Consider the following 22,004-nt stretch of genomic DNA (forward strand, 5'->3'; position numbering starts at 1 on the left):
GGCTGCATCTGCGGGATTATAGAATAACTGCAGGGGTAAGAGGAGGGCTTCAGGAATTGCAGAAAGGAAGCAAGCTGGGTCAGGCCACAGTGTGGGAAGTCCAGCTGGAACGGAGGGCGGACAGTCTTGCCGTGATCAGAGAGAAGCGTGTGAAGATGGCCACTTGAAAGTATCAGAAGGAAAGGTGGTTTTGTACCAGTGCTTCTGAGGGGAGTTATTTTTGTTAGACAATCAGGGAGGGAAACAGGCCTCAGAGTATCATTGTTTGTTAATAGTAATGTGCCTGCTTAATGTCAGCAGTAATGATGCTCTGTGGCTCTTCAGAAATGCAGTTCTGATTTTCTTTTGCAGGTCTATCCTCACGTATAGCCGAATTGGGGGCCGTGTCAAGACGCTCACATTCTGCCAGGGTTCCCACTACTTAGCCATAGCGTCTGATAACTGTGCCATCCAGCTTCTTGCAATTGAGGCCTCTAAGCTGCCCAAGTCTCCCAAGATTCATCCTCTGCAGAGCAGGTATCTGTCTGTCATTTGTGTTTTTTAAACTGCATTTGGTGTCCTGGGATAATGGAACCCTCCTGTAATACAGTTTGGATCAGCTGAGGGCCTGTGACAATGTACTTCTGTTTTTAAGCACATGAAATGAATAAAATTGAGTTTCCAACTCAAATCTATCACACACAGTTTGAGGAAACTATTTCTGCCAGTTTGTCCAAAGGTCGGAAGGGCAGCTTTGAACATGTGGCTCATCCCAGTCTGGAATCTGAATAACCTAATTATCAGTTACATCTTCTGTCTCAGCTCTGGCTGCTGGTTTCGAAAATGTGAGTGTTCTTCATTAAAGGAAGCTCAAAAGTGTTGTCAGCATTTTGTCACTTGGCAGTAAAGCCTCTGAAGTTGCTGGGAATGGAGCAGAATGTTCAGTCAGATTGTTTGCTTATTGTTTTAAAAAGAAGATCCTGGCTGGCTTTATCTAAGAATTTCTTCACTTCTTACAGATTGTGGTTGCTTATAGATTAAACCCATGCAAGGTAAGATATTTAAAGGTCAAACAGAACAAATTTTCAGCTGACTAGTGTGTGCTGCACAAGGGAAATTGCAGAAATGAGTAAGATGTGTTTGTTATACTCTCTAAGAAACGAGCCTGGTGGGAGAGACAGACCAGTGAACAGATGACTTTGGTGCAGTATGACCGCATGCCCTGTGACGGGGACGGGGGACCAGCTTACGGGTGGATTGGGGAGATGGCCTGGAGGGCGTGCCACCCGGTGTGGCCTCAGCAGGGTGGTGGCGTAGGGCGGGGCAGGCACAGTGGGGCCCCTCAGGGAGGAAGCAGAGCCACCAGACGCCTCATCACAGTTTCAGTGGATTATAGCTCACCTCCATTGGGCAGCTGAGGAAGAAGGGGGTGATGATTGGGTCACCTGGGACTTTATTATTTGTTTGTATCATTTTGTTTATTCTTTGTTTTGCTTTTACCAATTAAGATATGTTTTTTTTTTTTAACACGTTCACGAAAGAGACTTGTGCAGCTTCTGTCCAGGACCCATTATAATAACCTTGAACTAAGAAGTCCTTTCAGCAGAGAGTGGCTACAAAGCAGCCTCTGCATGGCATAAATCACCAGAGAGCTCTTGGCAGAGTGCATGGCGTGGGGACCCCACAGCAGAGTATACGTTTCGTGCAGGAGAGCCTCTAAGCTGACAGCACTTGTCATTGCGAATGTTAGTCTTTACTCAGCTGATAAAGAATCTGCCTGTGATGCAGGAGACCCCAGTTCGATTCCTGGGTCGGGAAGATCCACTGGAGAATGGATAGGTTACCCGCTCCAGTATTCTTGGCTTCCCTTGTGGCTCAGCTGGTAAAGAATCCGTCCGCCATGTGGGAGACCTGGGTTGGGAAGATCCCCTGGAGAAGGAGAGGCTACCCACTCCAGTGTTCTGGCCTGGAGAATCCCATGGGCTGTATAGTCCAAGGAGTCGTAAAGAGTCAGACGTGACTGAACAACACCGACTCTCTGGATCGGCAGGTTGCTCCAGGAGGCTCAGCTTTGCCTGGCGGCAGGCACTCCCAGGAAACCTCGCGCGGGCCGCGCATTCAGTCCGCCCGTGTTCCCTTGGCTCTGAATACTTAGGATCTGTGGATCCTTTTCATTGTTTATTTGGCATCTAGACTTTTCATCATCACTTTAGGGAATATTGTCAGTGTTAGAATGTTTATAAATATAATTTTTTTGCCTAAGACAGGAGTTAGCCAGCTACAGCCAGCAGTATGGCCCATATTAAGAATGATTTTTGCATTTTCAAAGGGTTGTTTTTAAAAAAAAGAACATGCAGCAGAAACACGTGTGGCTGTGGATCCTGACAGATTCGCTGCCCAGCTCTCACAGACAGTGCTGCTGACCCTCGACAGAGCCGAAACAGCAGTGTGCAGAGGCCTGATACGCACTGAGCAAGAAAGCTGGCCAGCATGTTTATGGCATTATTTTTAGTTTAAAAATATCTCAGCTTGGAAAAAAAACAAACAAACAGGTATATCAAAGAATGGAATAGTACTTACAAAGGAACCACTCATTTTATTCGCTTCACTTTATTATCAGTGATAAAAGGGAGCGAATGATTGATTCATGCAGTAACAGCAGTGAATCTTAAATCCTTCTTTCTAATAAAAGAAGTCAGCATGAGGGGAAGGTGAGTGAAGGATACACGGAAGTCTGTGCACTACCTTTGCAGCTCTTCTGTAGTTCTGAAGTAATTTTTTTAAAAAGTGCTCAGCTATCCTTGTCTTAGATGGGCCACAGAGTTTTTACTTCTTGGCCATGGTTAGAAGGTAGACTGATCTGCAGTGGAGGCGGGTGCTGTGTCTTTCGTGATGGACGAGCCTTTGCCTCTTGACGTATGTCTCCTAGAGTCCTAGAGCAGAAGGAGGACGGCTGCGTGGTGGACCTGCATCACTTCAGCTCCGGGGCGCAGTCTGTGCTGGCCTACGCCACCGTGAACGGCGCTCTGGTGGGCTGGGACCTCCGCTCCTCCAGCAATGCCTGGACGCTGAGGCACGACCTCAAGGCAGGCCTCATCACCTCCTTTGCTGTGGACATCCACCAGTGCTGGCTCTGCATCGGTAGGGAGCTGCCTCTCAGGTCCTTGACTGGGTCTGGATGCTGCTGTCAGGCGTGCCTCTTAAGAAAGCTCTTTTCCTTTGTCTTCACTGCTGATTTTCCCCCATGTCCTTTACCCCCCCCCCCATTATTATAATACTTGCATTTCAATTTTTTCATTAAGCAAATTTGAAAGAGTGAGGTCAATATTTAGCGCATGTAACAATTTACTCTCTCTCTTCGTTTTTAAACGAGCCCCTACAGTGGTCAGATTTGCCGGCGTTTTCTTACTCTGCCAGGGAAGCAACAGGCTGGGTTTATGGGATGAGAGCGTTTGAATTTGAGCACGCGTGCTTTTAAATCCCGGTAGCCACAGGCAAGCTGCTTCACCCTTCTGGTCTTACTGTCCTCTCCTTCAGATGGGCCCATTCCCTCCAAGGGTGGCTTTGAGGACTTAATGAGGTGAAAGCGTCCCGCACAGGAGGAGAGCCACGGTGGCCGCTGGCCTTGTGACCCCTTCCCAGTGCCTGTCCTTGCTGAAGAGCACCTGTGACCTTGCTTCTCTCCTGTTTCAGCTTCACTAACCATCCCCCACCCCTGCCCCCCCACCGCCCGGCCAGGCTTTGAACCTGCCCCTTTAGAAGGTACTGGAGCTTATTCATTGTCAGTTGACACACTCTTTCAGAAGAATTAGACTCTGCTACGCTTGAATATTAGTTTCTGTTCAATAGATTCCCTATCTTGCATTTGTGACATTAATTATCAGCCCTTTATTTTATATGGTTTGTGTGAAGTGCATTATCTTTTGCCTTTTGCGAGACTAAGCTGCCCTGGCACAGGAAGATGTTGTGCCAGGCTTGGAAAAGTAGCTGTCACACACGCCACAGGTTAGCGAGTTGCCCTGGTGGCTCTCACGCAGCCCCACCAGCTCTGAGGGGCCTACAGAGGGGCCAGGAGACAGAGGGGCCCGCCACCCCTTTGGTCTTTTCCCACCCCGGTCTCCACTGGACCTAGAGACCAGCCTTGGCATTAGAGTGCATGTTATTCTTTGGGATGGCTGGCATTCTCTCTGTGGGGTTTCAGATGTCATGGGCACACATGCAGGCAGTCACCCAGTGTCTGCTGTGCTTAGACAGCCATGCCTGTCTCCAGAAAGTTCCAGAGAAAAGGGCACGTGGCAGAGATTGAGCTCTGAGGACTGCCGCAGGGCTGCTGCTGCTTGAGGGCTGACTGAGATTACCGCGCCGGTGAACTACCTCTGCTCACGTAGGGCAGTCTGAATGTTTTACTTTATCAGATTCGCTTTATGTCTTCTCTAGGCCTGCTGGGTTTTTTTCACGGGTGCCTTTGGCAGTTAGTAAGTGTCAGTCATTAATGAGCTATTCGTTCTTGCCTCACACTTGCTAGGTTTGTGGTAGCACTGTGCTAGCGCTCTGTACCTTTGGGCTGAGGTGCTGTTTGGAACCTAGGGGTAGGACGGGCAGCTTCCCGGAAGCAAAGCCTCTCTCCTAAGTGGCCAGCCAGGTTGAACGTACCGTCGGCGGGAATTGGCACTGAAGCCGAGCCTGCTGTGGTCACGCCTGCGCCTCTCCCCTCGCAGGCACGAGCAGCGGCACCATGGCCTGCTGGGACATGCGCTTCCAGCTGCCCATCTCCAGCCACTGCCACCCGTCGCGGGCTCGCGTCCGGCGCCTCTCCATGCACCCGCTCTACCAGTCCTGGGTGATCGCAGGTAGGAGGCGGGCGGGCTGGTGGGGCCGGGGCAGAGGACCCTGCTGCTCAGGTTCATGACCTGAAGAGTTTTTACCTTGTGAGCCAAATGCTGGCTTTTGTGGTCAGTTCTGATTCTGTAGAAGTTCCTGCCACGGATATCTCATTGTCATTTCTCATTTATTGTGTTTCACGGAGTCTCATCAGTCACACCACCGCCATCCCTTCCTGTCCACCACCTTTGCCTTCCCATTGTCTTCTTTCTCCTGTGTTCCCTGTTTTTTGCTAAAGTTGCCATCATCCTGGAAATCTGAGCTGGAACCTGAGGTCTCCCTCTCAGCTGCCATTTCTGTTGCCTTTCTTGCAAGCCTCCCTCTCTTATGGGGTATTCAGATTTCCTTGTATAGATTCTTAGGCAAGACACTTGGGCAACTCTTTGAAACTCATTTTTCTCAACTGTAAAATGTGGTTAAAACACTTGTCTAGCAGAGTTGTAAGAATGTGAGATAACACATGTGATGCATATGGCCTTGTACACATTGAGCGCCTGACAGGCCGTGGCTCTGACTGCTGTGTTTCCTCGTGGTCTCCTGTCTCCAGGCCCCACCACCCCTGCCCCCGCCCCCTCCTCTCCCCGCGCCCCCTCCAGGCCCCCCCCCCGCCCCTCCTCTCCCTGCGCCCCCTCCAGGCTCCCCACCCCCTCCTTTCCCTGTGCCCCCTCCAGGCCCCCCCCCCCCCGCCCCTCCTCTCCTTGCACCCCCTCCAGGCCCCCGCCCCCTCCTCTCCATGCGTCTGTCTCTTGCACGCCTGCTGTCACGGTGACTCACGCTGCCACCTCCCATGGCCGTGACGCATCCTGCGTCTTACAGGAGTTGGCGCTTGCTTGGTTGATCACTTCCTCTCTCTGAAACACTTTGCTCGTCTGATATTGAGGACGTCACTCTCTTGGTTCTTTTGTCGATTTATTTGCTATTTTTTCTCCTCTTCCTACATTTAATCTCTGGCCCGCCCGAGGGCTCAGTCTTGGTATTTCTGCGCTGGCTCCCTGTGTGAGCACATCCAGTCCCAGGCGAAGCAGTACCAAACTTATTCATGTTTTTATATCTGCCTATTTAAAATCTTCCCTAAAAGCTGTGGTACACACAATGGAATACTACTCATATAAAAAGGAACACATTTGTCAGTTCTAATGAGGTGGGTGAACCTGGAGCCTAGTTTACAGAGTGAAGTAAGTGAGAAAGACAAAGGCAAGTACTGTCTATTAACCCATGGATATGGAATTAGAAACACAGTGCTGAGCATCCCAATGCAGGGCAGCAGAGGACAGACCTCTGGACTCTGGGAGAAGGTGAGGGGGGATGATTCGGGAGAATGGCTTTGAAACATGTACATCAGTGCGTGTGAAACGGACGGCAGCGCAAGTGTCTATGCATGACGCGAAGCAGCAGAGCCGGCGCTCTGGGACAACCCAGAGGGATGGGGTGGGGAGGGGAGGGAGAGGGGCGCCGCTCGGGATGGGGGACACATGTACGCTGTTTGGCAGAGGCCGTCACAATATTGTGGTGTAATTATCCTCCAATTAAAATAAATTAATTAAAAAATTAAGGACAGTTAAGAGCAGAAGTGCTTTGTCATTCACAAAGAGAAAATTACTCTGTAATACTGATCTTTGAAGATTTGGTTCAGAACCTCAGCCTCCCTGTGTATTGAGAAGGGCATAGGTTTTTAAAGACATGGAAACTGATGCAAAGGAAATCGGTTAGTGAACTGCTTATCTGGATATCTGCTCATTTTGTAAGTTCAGCTTGGCTCATTATTTTTTGAAGGGAAACAACTTAGTCAACAAAGATTGTTCAACATTATCACCTAAGATTATATCACTCCTGTTAAATCTCAACATCATTTTTAATAATAAAAGTCTAATAATTAGAAAATAAAATCTTCCCCAAGATGTCTGACAGCCAGCTGAAACTTGACCTGCCCAAGCCGGACCCTTGGTCTCCTGTCCACCCGCCGCCGCCTCCCCCGGGGACGAGCTCGCTCCACCTGCAGTATCGTCCCAGGAAATCGCAGCCGTTTCAGCTTGAAGCTCGCGAGGAACCCTGACATTGTCCTCGTTTTTTTTTTTTTTCTCTTTCTCATCCCACTTCCCACTTCCAGTTCATCAGCCAGTTCCCTGTGTCCTGTCTTAAAGTGTGTCCAGAATTGCCCCCCTTGCACTGTTCCCACCACTGTCCCCTCACCCAGATGACAGCATGTCTTGTTCCTATTAACGAATCCCTCCTCCTAGCCTGTTCTTTCTTCTGCTGCATACCTGCCAGTGCCTTCCACGAAATAGCCCAGCTCATCCCCGCGGCCTGGAGGCTCTATGGGGCCTGTTCCTGCTTCCTCACAACCCTCTTGGCCAGTCAGGGTTCCAGCAGGAATCAGATGGCACGCCCAGTGTAGGGTCATTTGAGGAGGGCGTACTGTCAGAGGGCCTGTTTTCAAAGGTGCAGGGAAACGGTTCCGGCCACAGGGGCTTTCTGAACTTTTCCTTGAGCTAGGGCAGATTCCTGCTTACAGCCTCTGCGTTTTGGTGGGATTGTTGTCACCACCAGGGTGTGAGTTCTGTGGAAAGGAACTTTCTTTTCTTTTTCTTTTTGCATTATTTGTCCTGTCTTCCTCAGGACCTAGGACAGAGACTGGCTCACAGTAAACATAGTGGGTTCAGTCAACATTAATGAGGAAGTGAAGGCTGGGCTATTGTCACTCCTCAAAACACTGCTGAAAAGGACTTTTGAGAAAGCCCCTCTTAGGCATGCAGGAACTGTTCCCCAGGGTCCCCCTCTGCCCTTCCTTGCGCTCTCCCCATCACAGACGTGCCCCAGTCAGACCACGACACTCGGACATGGGTGTGTGCTTCGCTCCTTCCATCCTGTCTGCCCCCTGTGATCCGCGTGTCCCCCGTGTCTGTCCCAGGGACACACTCCCCGAAGCGACACCCACCTCGCCCTCTGGATGTGGCCTTTGCTTCTCGAGTGTACGCGGACTTCTGCATTCTCTCTTCTGTGCTCGTTGTCTCAACGCTTTGTATTTTCCTCTCTCCTGCTGGACTGCAGGTTTCTTGAGGGCAGAATCTGTGTGTGCTCTGCTTTCCACCCGCCATTCCTCTGCACTCAGCTCGATACCAGTAAAGTACTGACGAGTAGGTTAGCAGAAACATTTCTTTTTCACACTTTAGTGTGGAGGCGGGGTCACAGCATGACTTAAAGTGTCCGTGAGCATCTCCTACAGGATGGGGAGCAAATGGAAACGTGTGCAGGTTAACTTCCTCTGCCAGGACGTGGACTCGCCTAGCGGAGCCCTCGTCCGAGTAACGCTGGCCTGTCTCCCTCAGCTGTCCAGGGCAACAACGAGGTGTCCATGTGGGACATGGAGACGGGCGACCGAAGGTTTACCCTCTGGGCCAGCAGTGCACCCCCGCTGTCTGAGTTACAGGTAAGGCCAGCGTCATCTGCCACGTGCCCAGCTCGGTCAGGCGTCTTTGCCAGCCGTGATCCTTGCTGGGCTTTGGGGTTGTGCTTTAAGCTTGGGTTTTTACTAAGTAAGTATTAAGCGGGTATTGCTGCCCTCTGCTTTCCAGTTCCCCAAGTTTACCGGTGTCTGCTTCTGTGGGTGTTCTGGTTGCCAGCTCCATAAGGTTTGTGATGTTTCCTTGGAACCCCAGTAGAATCTGGGTTAATTAGAAAAGGAAAGGTTAAAGCTTAGTTCATTAGAAAAATGGAACGTGACCCTGTCATACATAACTTTTTAAAGCTGCTTTGTTGGGGCAGAGGGTAGGAAAGTTTTTTCTCTCCTTTAGTTGGGATCCTTCTTATTCCAAACGGAGAGTTTTAGGAAGCTGAGGAGGCTTTGCTTCTTCATTCAGGGTGATACAGAACAAATGTATTTTAAATTCCCAAAGAAAGATTTAGGACATAAGTGATCTGTCTCTGGTCTCTTCAGCTAACTGCTGACAGCTGACTTATCTCTAGAAATGGCTGCATCCTTTGTGGGCGACATGTGACTCTCTGTTTCTTTACTTCCTTTAAGCCTTCTTCTCACAGTGTCCACGGGCTCTACTGTAGTCCTGCAGATGGCAACCCCATCCTGCTAACGGCGGGCTCAGACATGAAAATCAGGTACAGTAAAGACGCTTCATACTCAGCACTTGAAAGGAGAAGGGTAGTTAAATGTGTATGAATGCTGTGGTCACCACAGGTGGTGTTTGTTACAGACACCAGCAGTGGTGTGATGCCTGTGGTCATCCACATCCTGCAGGGACAGCTGTTAATACTTCACTCGGAACTGATTTTAGGCTCTTCTAGAAAAGCTCTATTCCAAACACAGAAGAGGACACGCCAGCATTGACGGGTGTCAGTCAGTGATCAGTCTTCCCTGTCTCCTGCCACGTAATGACCCCGTCTCTCCTCCTCCGCAGGTTTTGGGACCTGGCCTACCCAGAGAGGTCCTACGTGGTCGCGGGGAGCACGGGGTCCCCGTCCGTGTCCTACTACAGGAAGGTCATTGAAGGCACGGAAGTTGTCCAGGTATCAGTGGTCCTTGCTTTCCCGCCACCTCTTGTAGGAACAAAAACAGCTGACATAAATATCATAAATGGCTTTGGCTGAGAGTGGCAGTATTTCTTTGAATTTAAAAATTTTATTTTCTCTTGACTTCTTGGTATTTTTAGAATTGAGTTTACTAAGGTAGAATAAACATAGAAAGTTCATGTATAATTACATCAGTCAAAGTAAGCACTTTGAACACTTGCCAGGCCTTTTATAAAACTTGGTGCCTTTATTGTCTTCCTTCCACAAATGAGAAAGTCAAGCACATCCAGGCCGAGTCACTCGTCTCAGGCCAGCTGGCTCGTAAGTGGCAGTGCGGGGACTCACAAGTGGCAGCTAGCTTCGGGAGGGCTGGAGCATCTGACACATACGTGTGTCCAGGCCCCGGTCGTCACTGCCTCTCGGTTCTTCCCCTTTGTTCTTTGAAGCTGACAGGGGTAACATGCACAGGTTATCAGCCTGTCTGTAAGTTTCCATGTCTGTAAGTGGTGCTCATGGAGTCCCCAGACTGGACACCTAGACCCTCACTTCGGACTCCCCGGCGGTGCCTCTGTGAAAGTGTGACTCCTTTGAACCAGGGTCAGCCTAAACCAAGAGCAGCGCTCCTTAGAAGCAGGGGTGTGGACAGGTGGCAGGATGTGCTCCCGCCCCTGACTGGCCTTCTCCTTGCTTTTAACCACCACACAGGAGATTCAGAACAAGCAGAAAGTGGGGCCGAGTGACGACGGCCCGCGGAGGGGCCCGGAGTCCCTGCCCGTGGGCCACCACGACATCATCACGGACATCGCCACCTTCCAGACCACGCAGGGCTTCATCGTGACCGCCTCTAGGGACGGCATTGTTAAGGTGTGGAAGTGAAGCCCGGGAGATGCGTGTCATTTGCGAAATCACAGCAATACCCTGTGACTCGAGAAAAAGTGCTTTTAGAGAACAGAGTGAGCGCAGATTCCTTTGCTTAGTTTTTGGAATCATGTCTATTTCATGATTAAACAGATCCCATGCAAGGTGGCTAAGGAACTTGCTGGCATCCTTGTGTGTGTCTCAGCTGGAATTAGCTAGACAGCAGTATCTGGCGCTTTTCTTATTGTATATATCACAGAGATAAGGAATTTAAAATGACTTACACGATCTCAGTTTACTTTGTATTAAAAACAGACAGTTGAAAGTTGGTTGTAAGCTATTACAAAGTAAATGCATTTTTCTTTTGCTATTAAAAATGCTATTCAAACCAGCCAATAAACTGTATTCAAGCCTCTTAAGGGGGTTTTGTCTGCTTTTGTTGGTGTTTTTAATGGTAAACGTGGCAGAATGACCTTCAGCGGTGTGTGGACTGGTGGCACAGGCTCCCAGTGGCACTGCCAGGCCTGTGGCGTGCGTCCTGCTCCAGCTCACCTTTCCTCGCTTGTGTTTGAGAGCTGGCCTTAGATGTTTAACCCTGGAGACTTGGTCTCCTGTGCATCAGCTCCAGAGAAATGTGTCTCTTCTTGGTCGTCACGACTGTTTTTTTATAGTTCCCACTATAAATTCTGAAACTTGGCCCATCAACTTGCTTTTATCCAGTGTGCATTATTTATTAAATGCATGAAGAGAGAAAAGTAAAAAGATTAAGCTGTCAAAAACAAGCCAAAATTTATATTTTCAGGAGACCAAAATTTGGTCTTCCCTGCTAAAATGAACCCTTCAGATTTATCGATCATTGTTAGCACAGGAACTTCTCCATGGACACTTCTCACTGTCCATCCACTTGCTAAAGGGTTTATGGTGTTCACAAATATTTTGATTTGAAATTAGTTAGCATGAGTCTGTAAAACCAAGAAGTTGAACAGATAACCTGAGTACAGGGAAGATACTTGTTTACGAAACAAGCCAAAACTTTAACTTTGTGTAATTACGCACCTAACTTAGTATGGCACGTGACAGTTGTGGGCACGGGGTTCAGTGCTCTTGGTGTTTACACGTGAGCAGTGAAGCGGTCGGGCAGCCCCGTCAGGTCAGGACTGGGCCAGGTGCCAGCGAATCTCCAAAACATGCAGCTTCACGTGGGCGCTGTCACGTTGCAGAGCCTGTTTCCCCTAAGCTCTGCTGAGACCACATGGGCAGAGTTTCCAGCTACTAAGTCAGGTTTAGAGTCTGAAGAGGTTGGGGGAAGGTTTTGAGACATCAGCTTAGGCTAAAAAGGGGCCTCAAGCCTGGAGCCGTCAGCTAAGCCACAGAGGGACAGACTTGGAGATCCCGAGGGGAGAGATGGAGCCACCGCCCGTTTCTCCCGACCTTCCCCCTACTCACTCTCCCCACTTAAAGAACACTCCACCCTCCACCGCTTTAAAAAAGGCCGTTTGGTTAGATCGTTTCTGAGCGTTACCGTCTGCTGCCACAGTAAGTTTGCATCTCTTTTGGATGTCCATAGGTTTGTTTTTTAACACATGTGACTCATATTCAGTGCAGAGATAATAGAAGAAATTGTCCTTTATAGTCAGTTAATTTGATTTTCTATATCAAGAACATCACTGCTTATTTTTTGTGATTCTTGGTTTAAATAGGGTTTTATTTAATTTATAGTTTGTGGTACTTGCCCTTTTAAGAGAAAGAGATAAATCACGGTAAAATGAAAATATGCCGCAAAATGCTAAAATAAAATCACCAACAGGATACTTGTTTGGTGTACTTACCAATACAGAGAGGCTAGACAAATAATATTTTAATAGTATTTCCAACAATAAACAACAAGAAAAGGAATTTTTGCTTAATCCAAAGCTAACCAGGAAAATCCCTTTTATTCAAATACCTCTTACATATCGCTCATCAATTTCCAGTACTTGAATTTTTCCTGAACCCCTAAGCGCCCTTTAGGGTTCACAAAGAAGGCCAATGTGCTGAATTCTTCCCTGTTACCTGAGTGTGGAGACAACGGTTTAACTCTTTGCTCTTTGGAGACATTGGGAGCCGTTTCTGTGGAGTTGCCTGGGGAAGGATGGCAGACGTGATCTGGAGCCAACACTGCAGATGCTCTGCCCCAGGTTTTGTGAGCAGAGGTGTAGGGAGGAGAGTCGGGATCCCTGCTGGTCTTGGTGTCCGTAGCCGTGTGCTTCACCCACCCCTGCAGGGCCCCCCTCCTCCCCAGAGACCACGGCCATCTACGCGGCCAGGCTCCTGTGACCGGCTGTGGAGCAAGCTCTTAGAACTTGACTTTATGTCTAAATTGAGTATTGCTCCTTCAGTGTTTATTTCATTGATTAAAAACTCGGTATGTGCTCTGGGTGGGAGTGAGAAGAAACAGCCAGCAGAGATGCGCTTTGAAGAACTTGCCTGCTGTCACTCACAGTGATCTCTTTTTGCATTTCCCCTGCCCTCCCCCCCCCGCCCCCCGCCCATAAGAATTTGTAGATGAGGACAAGAACCCCTTTGTCTTTTCCAAACTCAGTGCGCAGGTAAGCCCTGCTTAGGTCTCTGCCTGTCCTCTTTGGTGCTGCTCACGATTAACAAAGGAGCTGCCTGGCAGGTAATGCAGAGCTTCACCTACGATGGGCTCTGTCTTCACTGTTCTTGCCTAAGCATACGTAGGTTAGTTAAAAAAATAATGATGATGATGGTAATGGGAAAGAAGAAAAGTACTATCAAAACACTACTTAATTTATGTTCTGAGCAAACACGAGTTGATTTTCAGCGAGTTTAAACAGGATTTGGAGCTGGGGAAGTTCACCTCTCTTTCTGTCCAAACAACTACACAAGCTTCCAGCACAAGCCCATCCGAGATCCAGTCAGTCCCAGCAGACAGAGGTGCGTTGAAATGGAATCGTGGAAAGTCGGATTTTCAAAGTTAGGCATACAAATAGCATTGGTTTCTAGGGTTGATGCTGAGATCTTCCAAAACATCAACCTTTGGCTAAATAGATGAGGATTAATCCGTCCTAAGCTGAGAAGCAAGGGCTCAGCCTGCAGAAGGTGGACGAGATGCAGGCCTGCAATTTTAAAAGCATGAGCGCTGGCCCGTGCACACACAGGTATACGCGATATAACATTTCTCTTCAAATTGTATCTCCATGGCACTTCACTCCTCTTATTTTTCTGTCTTTTGATAATAACAGTTCTTGAACATACCAGTCTCTGAGTGCTAGAATTATCAGGAATGGTCAAATAAATGTACAAGATATATCTTACTACCAATGAGTGCAAGGGGTCAAGTTGCACGGTGACCCACCACCTGTGGCATGCTCAGACTGGGCCCCAGCTGCAGGGAGAAACGCAAGTAACGTTGCCCGACGTGACTGAATGGAGTTGTTTGAGCCCAGAGCCTCACCATGCTCCCTGAGGTTACACTCCCTGAGCGCTTCCTTTATTGTGTTTGGGGGCTGCTCTCATCACCCTTTTCCCATTTCCAAAGGCATGGGATACGTTCCTGGTGAAATTTTGAACAGTACCAGCTCTGCCGCCTCTTGCTGTTCTTGAGAAGTAATTTTTGTATTGGAAGAACTTTGCCTTCTGCAATGCATCTTCTTTGAGGGTAGCTCTGTGTGGCCCAGGAACAAAGCTACAGAGTGAAGGGAGAGAGACAACATCGGAGACAACTGTTACCATGGCAGCTGGAACATTAACCTGTCTTCCTAGATGGCCGTGGACCCGTCCTTCGCTTTATCCTTCAGGGTAAGTGCATGAAGATGGTTCAGTGGGGGAGGAATAAGACACCTTGTCAAAGTGCCCAAAAGTATAACTTTAACAGCAACGTTTCTTTTTCATGGAGCAGGTTCTACCCAGAACTTTTGGCTCCTGTTCACTCGGATTGTTGGTTCTATTGGTACCTTGTTAGAGACCACCATATGTATAGTTGTCCCCATCCCAGACACTCAGCACTACATGCTCTGACTTTTTTCCTAACACTTAACCACCATCTGAATTTTTACTGGTAAACTTCTTTGTGATTTCCCCACCCTCCCACCACCCCAGATGGAAAGTGTCGTGAAGCCATATCTGGTCACTATAGTTACCCCAGGAAACCAGAGGAGTGCTTAGCACACATTAGCTGTCAGTACTGATCGAGTGAAAGCATGGGTGAATTCCTCTTCCTTCCCCCTTCTTTCCTCCTGTTTCCCTCCCACCCCTCCATCATCCATCCCTCCAAAGGTTCACGCTCTAACGACAGCACTGTGTTAGGTACAGTGCGGGACACAGACCTCGTGCCCAGTCTGGCAGGCACCCAGTGTTTGGTTGGGAGTCAAGAGTAACCCAACAAAGACATGGAGCTAGGGTCAGACTCGGAGAGGCCTTGAATGCCAGGCCGGTGAGTCAGGCAAGTCAGACGCCGAGTGCTGCTGACCACAAGTCCTAGCCTGTCCCGTCGAGCTCTCTGTGCTGGTGGAAAGGTCCCGTAGGCTGCACTCGCTGGGCAGCCGCTGCCCCACGTGTAACTGAGCACTTGAAATGTGGGTAGTGTGAAAAGGAAGTGAATTTTTAGTTTTTTTAAGTTGAAAGCTGGTGGCAACGGAAGTGGACAGCGGGGAGAGGGAGCTGTTTCAGACCTTACCTTACAGGTAGGCGTGGAAAGAGCCGTGGGCCCTGAAACACTCTTATTCTAGGTCCTCTCGGTATTAGCTGAGCAGCCCACTTAGCCTGAGGGATCCTTGTTTCTTCAGGTAGAAAGTCAGAATGCAAACCACCAATGCTGAGTGACAAAGGCCCAAGGTGTCAGCTGCTCAGACATGAGTATGGGGCTCATGGGAGGCAGAGCTGAGGCTACAACCAGATTCTTCTGAGAGGAAGAGTCCTGTGTTACTTCCATGAAACTAGCTTTTTACCCAGGAAATTACGGAGGACTCTCACGATACTTGGAATAAGAAAGTGAAAGCATGAACGTCCTGCTGTCAGAAGACCTGGATACACGGCTGCAGGGCCGCAGGAGGGCAGGTTGCCAGGGGCAGAAGTTAGGAAGCTATGAACTCTTCATGAATACTGTTAAATTAAAAATGAGAGGGGCCTGGTGGCATGAGAGAGGCTAGCTGTGTTTTGACTGCGGAAGAGTCATATATAAGAACCGCAAAACATTGGGACCAGGAGGACAGTCTCACCACAGTCACCACGGGCCCTTCCCCTGCGTTCGGATTTTTCTGCTTTGTCCAGCTGTCAATCCGATCTCTCACAAAAGCATCGTGATTTAGAAAATGAGTAAGTAAAGGGCGAAAAAAGAAGTGAAAGTTATCTTGCTGTCCCCTTTCTCTCTTTCACACACACATTCACGTTTTCTCCTTTCATCTGTAGTGACTGCTGGGGATAAGGGAGACGCCAGACCAACAGAGAAGCCCTGTAACACAGGCCCCGAGGCCGCCGCACCTCGTGCACAGCGCCAGACCAACAGAGAGGCCCTGTAACACAGGCCCCGAGGCCGCCGCACCTCGTGCACAGTGTGTCTGGGCTTCTGTCCTGCTCTCACGAATGTGCTGTGTTGATTAACAAGCTCCTTCAGTCACCAAGAATGGCAGCCCTGGCGCAGTTCCAGGCCAAACGCCATTTCCGCACACCTTCCCCTGTTGTGCTTTTCTCTGTATTTTCTCATTAAAGTGAAAAGTGAAAGTGAAAGTCGCGTCCCACTCTTTGCAACCCTATGGACTGACTATAAGGTCCATGGAATTTTCCAGGCCGGACACTGGAGTGGATAGCCTTCATATCTTCCCAATCCCGGATCGAACCCAGGTCTCCTGCATTGCAGGCAGATTCTTTACCAGCTGAGCCACAGGGGAAGCCCAAGAATACTGGAGTGGGTAGCCTATCCCTTCTCCAGGGGATCTTCCTGACCCAGGAATCGAACTGGGGTCTCCTGCACTGCAGGCGGATTCTTTACCAACTTATCAGAGAAGCCCCATTTTCTCGTTAACTTCCAGACTAAATGTTATGAACTCAAATCCTCCAAAATGGTGACTGTCTATATGCACAAACCACGGCCCCGCGATAGTGAGGGGACATTCTCTCAGGCCTGGGACACACTGTCCACAGCTGAGTTTACCTTGCCTGTACCGCTTTCTCCCCTCCAGCCTCCCGCTCTCTCCTTTTTACAGCAAATTTAGTTGTCTTTGTCTTCCTCCTCCCTCTTTGTTAAGAAAAAGTTAAATTCCTTCTATAGCATTGTGATGCCACTTTCCCCCCTCAAATATTTTTATTCTTAATAGGGTTGAACATAATAAATGCTGTATCTCTGAATCTTCCATCTTTTCCACTGTGTCATACGTGCAGTTTGTAATTGGCTAAGCACTCGATAAGAATCATTTTATTATTCCAGGAATCATAGAGACTTTCTGATTTTCTTTCTCTCATTTCTATGTTGTCCAGATACTTCTTTGTTGATGGGTAATTTCAACAGCATGTAGTCAAGAGGAAGAATCAAGAATGAAATACTTGATTCACTCTGCAGTTGTGCCCAGCTCCAGGAAAACTTGGGAAAGAAAAATGGGTGGGGCTAATTGCAGATTTCATTCCCCTGTGATCACAGATTCCGTCAACTATGCAGATAACCAGGAATCAGTCAAGCTGCATTTATTAGTTGACTGGATGCAGTGGCGTGGAAAATGCAGACGAGATGGCTTTTATTTCAAGAATTCTTTTCATCTTACACATTTTGTGCATCTAGAAAACACACGTTGGAAATTAGAATTACAACAGATGTGTATTGACATAGCACTGGTAACCGTGCCCATTTCAGCAGTTCGATTGTTCTGGCTCTGGCCTGCCATCGCTTCCAAGTCTGGCAGGAGTGCTTGCCTGCCTAGATGAATAGGCAGGTGGCTTCCGGTCTTTTATTGTCTGAGTGGATGTAGGTGCTTATGTAGAGGCTGCCTTGCAATCTCTCCCTCATGGGCATGTTTCCTTGGTTGCTTGTGATTTGGTTCAATGTGCCCCCCTCAACCCCACAACCTTTGGAGAAGAACCAGCTTCTGTCTGTATTTCTCAGAATCTGACAGTGGAATGACCTACTTCTCATGCAAGTCATTCTGAGGATGAAGGAAGTCATCCTGGTGGCCAGGCCTCTTGCTGCCAGGCATTCTTGTCTCCCTCAGTTGCGTGTGCCCAGTTCATGAAAGGCTCAGGCAGGAAGTTTCAGAAGCAGCCACGTGGCTTGTTACCTTTTATTACGGCCTTTGATGACTTAGGAAACACCGGGGGAGTCTTGGTTGAATACGCTGTCAGAGAATCACTGTCGGCAGTGTGGATTCGTCTCCTCCATACACCCCAGCATTTCCTGACATCTCACCCTTCCAGGTATGCAGGAGAATCCGAGCAGGGGACGACAGAGGATGAGATGGTTGGATGGCATCACCGACTCAATGGACATGAGTTTGAGCAAGCTCCGGGAGTTGGTGATGGACAGGGAGGCCTGGCGTGCTGCAGTCCATGGGGTTGCAGAGAGTTGGACATGACTGAGCGGCTGAACTGAACTGAGTATATCTTAGGGCAAAGTGCAGAAGCGGGAGGAAATGCAGGGTGGGAAGGTTTTCCAAGAACGTCTTTAATTTTGATAGGCTGGCTCCCGCGTGTGCCTTGCAGTTATCTATAATATATGAAGCCTGGTGCACATGCAAACTCGAGGGCCCTTTCCGCACTGACAGACGCCGCAGCAGGGGGAGCCCTGCCCCTCCCGGACTGGCCGTGCCGGCTTACTGAACCTGACTTCAGAAGCGTTTGCTGCTGGACAGTTCCCCTGCCTCCCAGCAAGGTGAGGAGCCTCCAGGCAGAAGCTACTTGCAGCTTCTGGAGCTGGATCAGGAGGGCTCTCCGACCCATCACCGCACAGGGACACGCCCTCCGCACAGCGAGAAGCCACATGCTGAGGCGCCTGCCTCAGCCTCACCCTGGGGCACTCGGACTTCAGCTGTACGTGGGGGATGTGTGTGTTAGTACAGTGTGGTTTACACTGAAACAAAAGAGACACTCTCTAACTGCTTGATTTCAATTATTTCTAATTAAAAAAGTAATATTCGTACATGCAAATGCTATGATCTAGATATATACATTATTGTTTTAAAATAACTAACTTTTGCCTCTGTTGCTGACAATTTTTTAAATTAAGATATTTTTAAAAGTATGTTCTACTCTCATTCCATTCTTTGAGTATTTCTGTTTTTATCCTATAACACTTAAAAAAATGTTTTAAAATTATTTTTAATTACATTTTTACATCTTAAAAAAAATTGAAGTATAGTTAATTTACAATGTTGTGTTACTTTCTGTTTTTTTATTGAAGTATTTTTTTACTGAAGTATTTTAAAAGTTTTTAATTGAAATATAGTTGATTTACAATGTTGTGTTAATTTCTGGCATAGAGCAAAGTGATTTAGTTACACACACACATATATATGTATACACATTCTTTTTTAAATATTCAACATAATATTTAAATAATATTCCTTTCCATTATGAATATCATAGAGTATTGAATGGGCTTCCCTGTGGCTCACTGGTAAGGAATCCACCTGCAATGTGGGAGACCTGGGTTCGGTTCCTGGGTTGGGAAGATCCCTAGAGAAGGGAAAGGATACCCACTCCAGTATTCTGGCCTGGAGAATTCCATGGACTATGTCCATGGGGTTGCAAAGAGTCAGACACGACTGAGCGACTTTCACTGAATATAGTTCTTTGTGCTATATAGTGGAATCTTGTTATTTAATTTTTTTAGTATATATTTTCTATTACATCTTAAGAGCAATGTCTGGCTCATTAGCTTTTAGAGTTTAAAAGATTCCCTAACATACCATGGAAAAGTATATGGAGGTTCCTCAAAAAATTAAAAATAGAACCATCACATGATCCAGCAATTGTACTTTTGGGTATTTTCCTGAAGAAGATGAAAACACTAATTTGAAAAGATGTATGTATGCTCACTGAAGCGCTATTTACAATACCCAAGATATGGAAGCAACCTAAGTGTCCATCGACAGATGAATGGATAAAGATGTGGAATTTATACACAATGGAATATTACTCAGCCATGAAAAAAGAGAAATCTTGCCATTTGTAACGTGGGTGGACCTAGAGAGTATTATGCTGAGTGTAATATGTCAGACAGAGAAAGGCAAAGACCATATGATTTCCCTTACATGTGGAAGCTAAAAAGCAAAGCAAATGAACAAAAAACCCAGAAACAGATTCATCAACACGAAGTTGATGAATCCTTGCTAGACAGGAGGGTGTGTGGGAAGATGGGCCAAACAGGTGAAGGGGATTAAGAGGCACAAACCCCTCTAGTTATAAAATAAAAAAGAAGTCATGGGGATGCAACCTACAGAATACGGGATATAGTCAGTAATATTGTTGTAATTGTAAGTGGTGACGGAGAATAGCTAGACTTACCATGGTGATCGTCTAGTAATGTACATAAATGTTGAATCATTGTGTGGTACAGTGAAATTAATATAACATTGTACGTAAAGACATTTCCCTAACACAAGAATTAAAACTATGAACTTTGCTGAAGTATGAATTCTGAAGCAAGCATCCCACAAATTTTGGCATGTAGTATTTTTGATTATTATGTAGTTCTAACAATATTTCTAAGTTTTATTATGAATTTTTTCATTAGTTATTTAGAAATGTGATTTTAATTTAAAAACATATGGACTGTGAAAATATTGCATGTATAAATTTCTAATTTGATTGTGATCAATTTGGACTGTATGAAGCCACTTCTTAAGAGATTTGTTGATAGTTGCTTTATAAATAAAACTGCACAATAGACATCTGTACACCCTCTGCCCTGATGGAGAGCCATTAACATTCCATTTGTTCAGAAGAATGTCTCATTTTTCTGTGCAGAATTCTATATGAGTCTATTCAAGCTTGTTACTTATGATTAAATCACTTTAATTTTTGTCTGCTTGACCTAACTATTCAAACTGATGTACTAAAATCTCCAACTCTGATGATATTTTCATGGCAACTACTCCTTTTTCAATTTTCACTTTGTATATTTCAGTATTACTTGATGAAAGTGTTATAATCACTTAGTTGTGTCTCACTATGCGACCCCATGGACCGTAGCCCGCCAGGCTCCTCCGTCCGTGGGATTTTCCAGGCAAGAATACTGGAGTGGGTTGCCATTTCCTTCTCCAGGGGATCTCCCAGACACAGGGATTGAACCCAGGTCTCTTGCATTGCAGGCAGACTCTTTACCGTCTGAACCACCAGGGAAAACCCCTCATATAAATTTAGAATTGTTATATCTTCATCATGAATTAAACTCTGTCATCATGTAGTGATCATGTACTCTATCCATACAAAATGGTTTTGTTTAGAAGTATATTTTATCTGACTTACTTCACTTAGAAACTAACACTGCATTGTGAATCAACTATACTTCAATTAAAAAAATTAAGTATATTTTATTGGATATAAGGCTATTCCAGTTTTCTTTTAAAAATATTTGCCTACTATACTTTTTTCCATAAGTTTACTTTCAACTTTCCCATGCCCTTATCTTGTAGCTTGTCCTTATCTTAAAAATGGGTATAGCTGGATTTTATTTTGTTTTCTTAAATCTACTAACTGTAACTGGCATGCTTAGTCTGTATATTTATATTATGATTGCTGACATGTAGAAATGGATTGGATTCTGCTGTCTTACTTTGTGCTTACTACTTCTGTTTTTTCCTTTCTTGCGTTTTTATTTTAAAAATATTATATTGTTTATTTTCATTCCATTTTCCCTCACTGCACTGAAGCTCAAGGCTTCATTTTTTAATAACTAAAAGATAATTGCATTGTTCAGTATCTTTTCTCATATCTGTTGATAAACAATAAATATTTAGCAACACACATTTACAGTTGTAGTACAACTTGTTTTCTTTCTGTTAAAAATACAGAAAGACAGTTTTTCTAAGCTGGCAAAAATTTCCTTCCATTATGTAGAAGCTTCTCAATTGTTTTGTGGCTTCCACTGCTGCTACTGATTATTCAGCTGTCAGCCTACTTCTAGTTTCTCTGTGGGTCTGCTTTTTCTGGCTGCTTTTAACTTTTCTTCTTCCTGGAGTTCTGCATTCCCTGCACCATTCTAGCTGATATTTCTTTTTCTATTTATCCTGCCTGTTATACCTTGCATTTTTAAAAAAATCTTTTAATTCATGTCTGTCATAAGTTCTTTTTTATATGATTTTCTTTTTTTGGCTATGCTGGGTCTTTGTTGAGTAGGCTTTCCCTGGCTGCGGCAAGCAGGGGCTGCTCGTCACTGGAGGCTTCTCGCTGTGATGGTTTCACCTGCTGCATTTTGAACAGTTTCTTTAGCTTTATTTTCCAGTTCTTTATGTTTCTCTTCAGATGTCTCTATTGCTCTGTTTAATCCAGCCATTGAATTTTATAAGTTATCTTTTTATTTTGAAAATGGTCAAATTCGTAGAATGTTGAAAAGAGAACATAAATACCAATATATCTTTCATCTAAATGGTTTTCCTACCTATTATCACCTTGTGACCTTGTGTGCATACACACATACACATTTGGTTGTTATTCATTTGCTAAGTTGTGTCTGACTCTTTGTGACCCCATGGACTATACCATGTCCTCCACTATCTCCTAGAGTTTGCTCAAATTCATGACCATCGATTCAGTGATGCTATCTAACAATCTCATCCTCT

General features: G+C 46.4%; 2 protein-coding genes across 2 annotated transcripts in view; one reads left to right on the forward strand and one right to left on the reverse strand.

Annotated features, from left to right (window-relative positions):
- Positions 1-13,925, forward strand: part of LOC138093134 (phosphoinositide 3-kinase regulatory subunit 4) — a 76,242-nt gene extending 62,317 nt beyond the window's left edge. The window contains exons 13-20 of the mRNA XM_068989251.1: positions 352-516; positions 2,909-3,120; positions 4,698-4,829; positions 8,187-8,287; positions 8,882-8,970; positions 9,270-9,378; positions 10,087-10,245; positions 13,781-13,925. Coding sequence (XP_068845352.1) covers positions 352-516; positions 2,909-3,120; positions 4,698-4,829; positions 8,187-8,287; positions 8,882-8,970; positions 9,270-9,378; positions 10,087-10,245; positions 13,781-13,810 — 997 coding nt within the window. The 3' untranslated portion in view covers positions 13,811-13,925. The remainder of the gene's footprint in view (positions 1-351; positions 517-2,908; positions 3,121-4,697; positions 4,830-8,186; positions 8,288-8,881; positions 8,971-9,269; positions 9,379-10,086; positions 10,246-13,780) is intronic.
- Positions 12,857-22,004, reverse strand: part of COL6A6 (collagen type VI alpha 6 chain) — a 120,239-nt gene continuing 111,091 nt past the window's right edge. Inside the window, exon 36 of the mRNA XM_068989240.1 lies at positions 12,857-13,927. Coding sequence (XP_068845341.1) covers positions 13,711-13,927 — 217 coding nt within the window. The 3' untranslated portion in view covers positions 12,857-13,710. The remainder of the gene's footprint in view (positions 13,928-22,004) is intronic.

Source organism: Capricornis sumatraensis, chromosome 1 (assembly GCF_032405125.1).
Source record: "Capricornis sumatraensis isolate serow.1 chromosome 1, serow.2, whole genome shotgun sequence".
NCBI classification, from domain to species: Eukaryota; Metazoa; Chordata; class Mammalia; order Artiodactyla; family Bovidae; genus Capricornis; species Capricornis sumatraensis.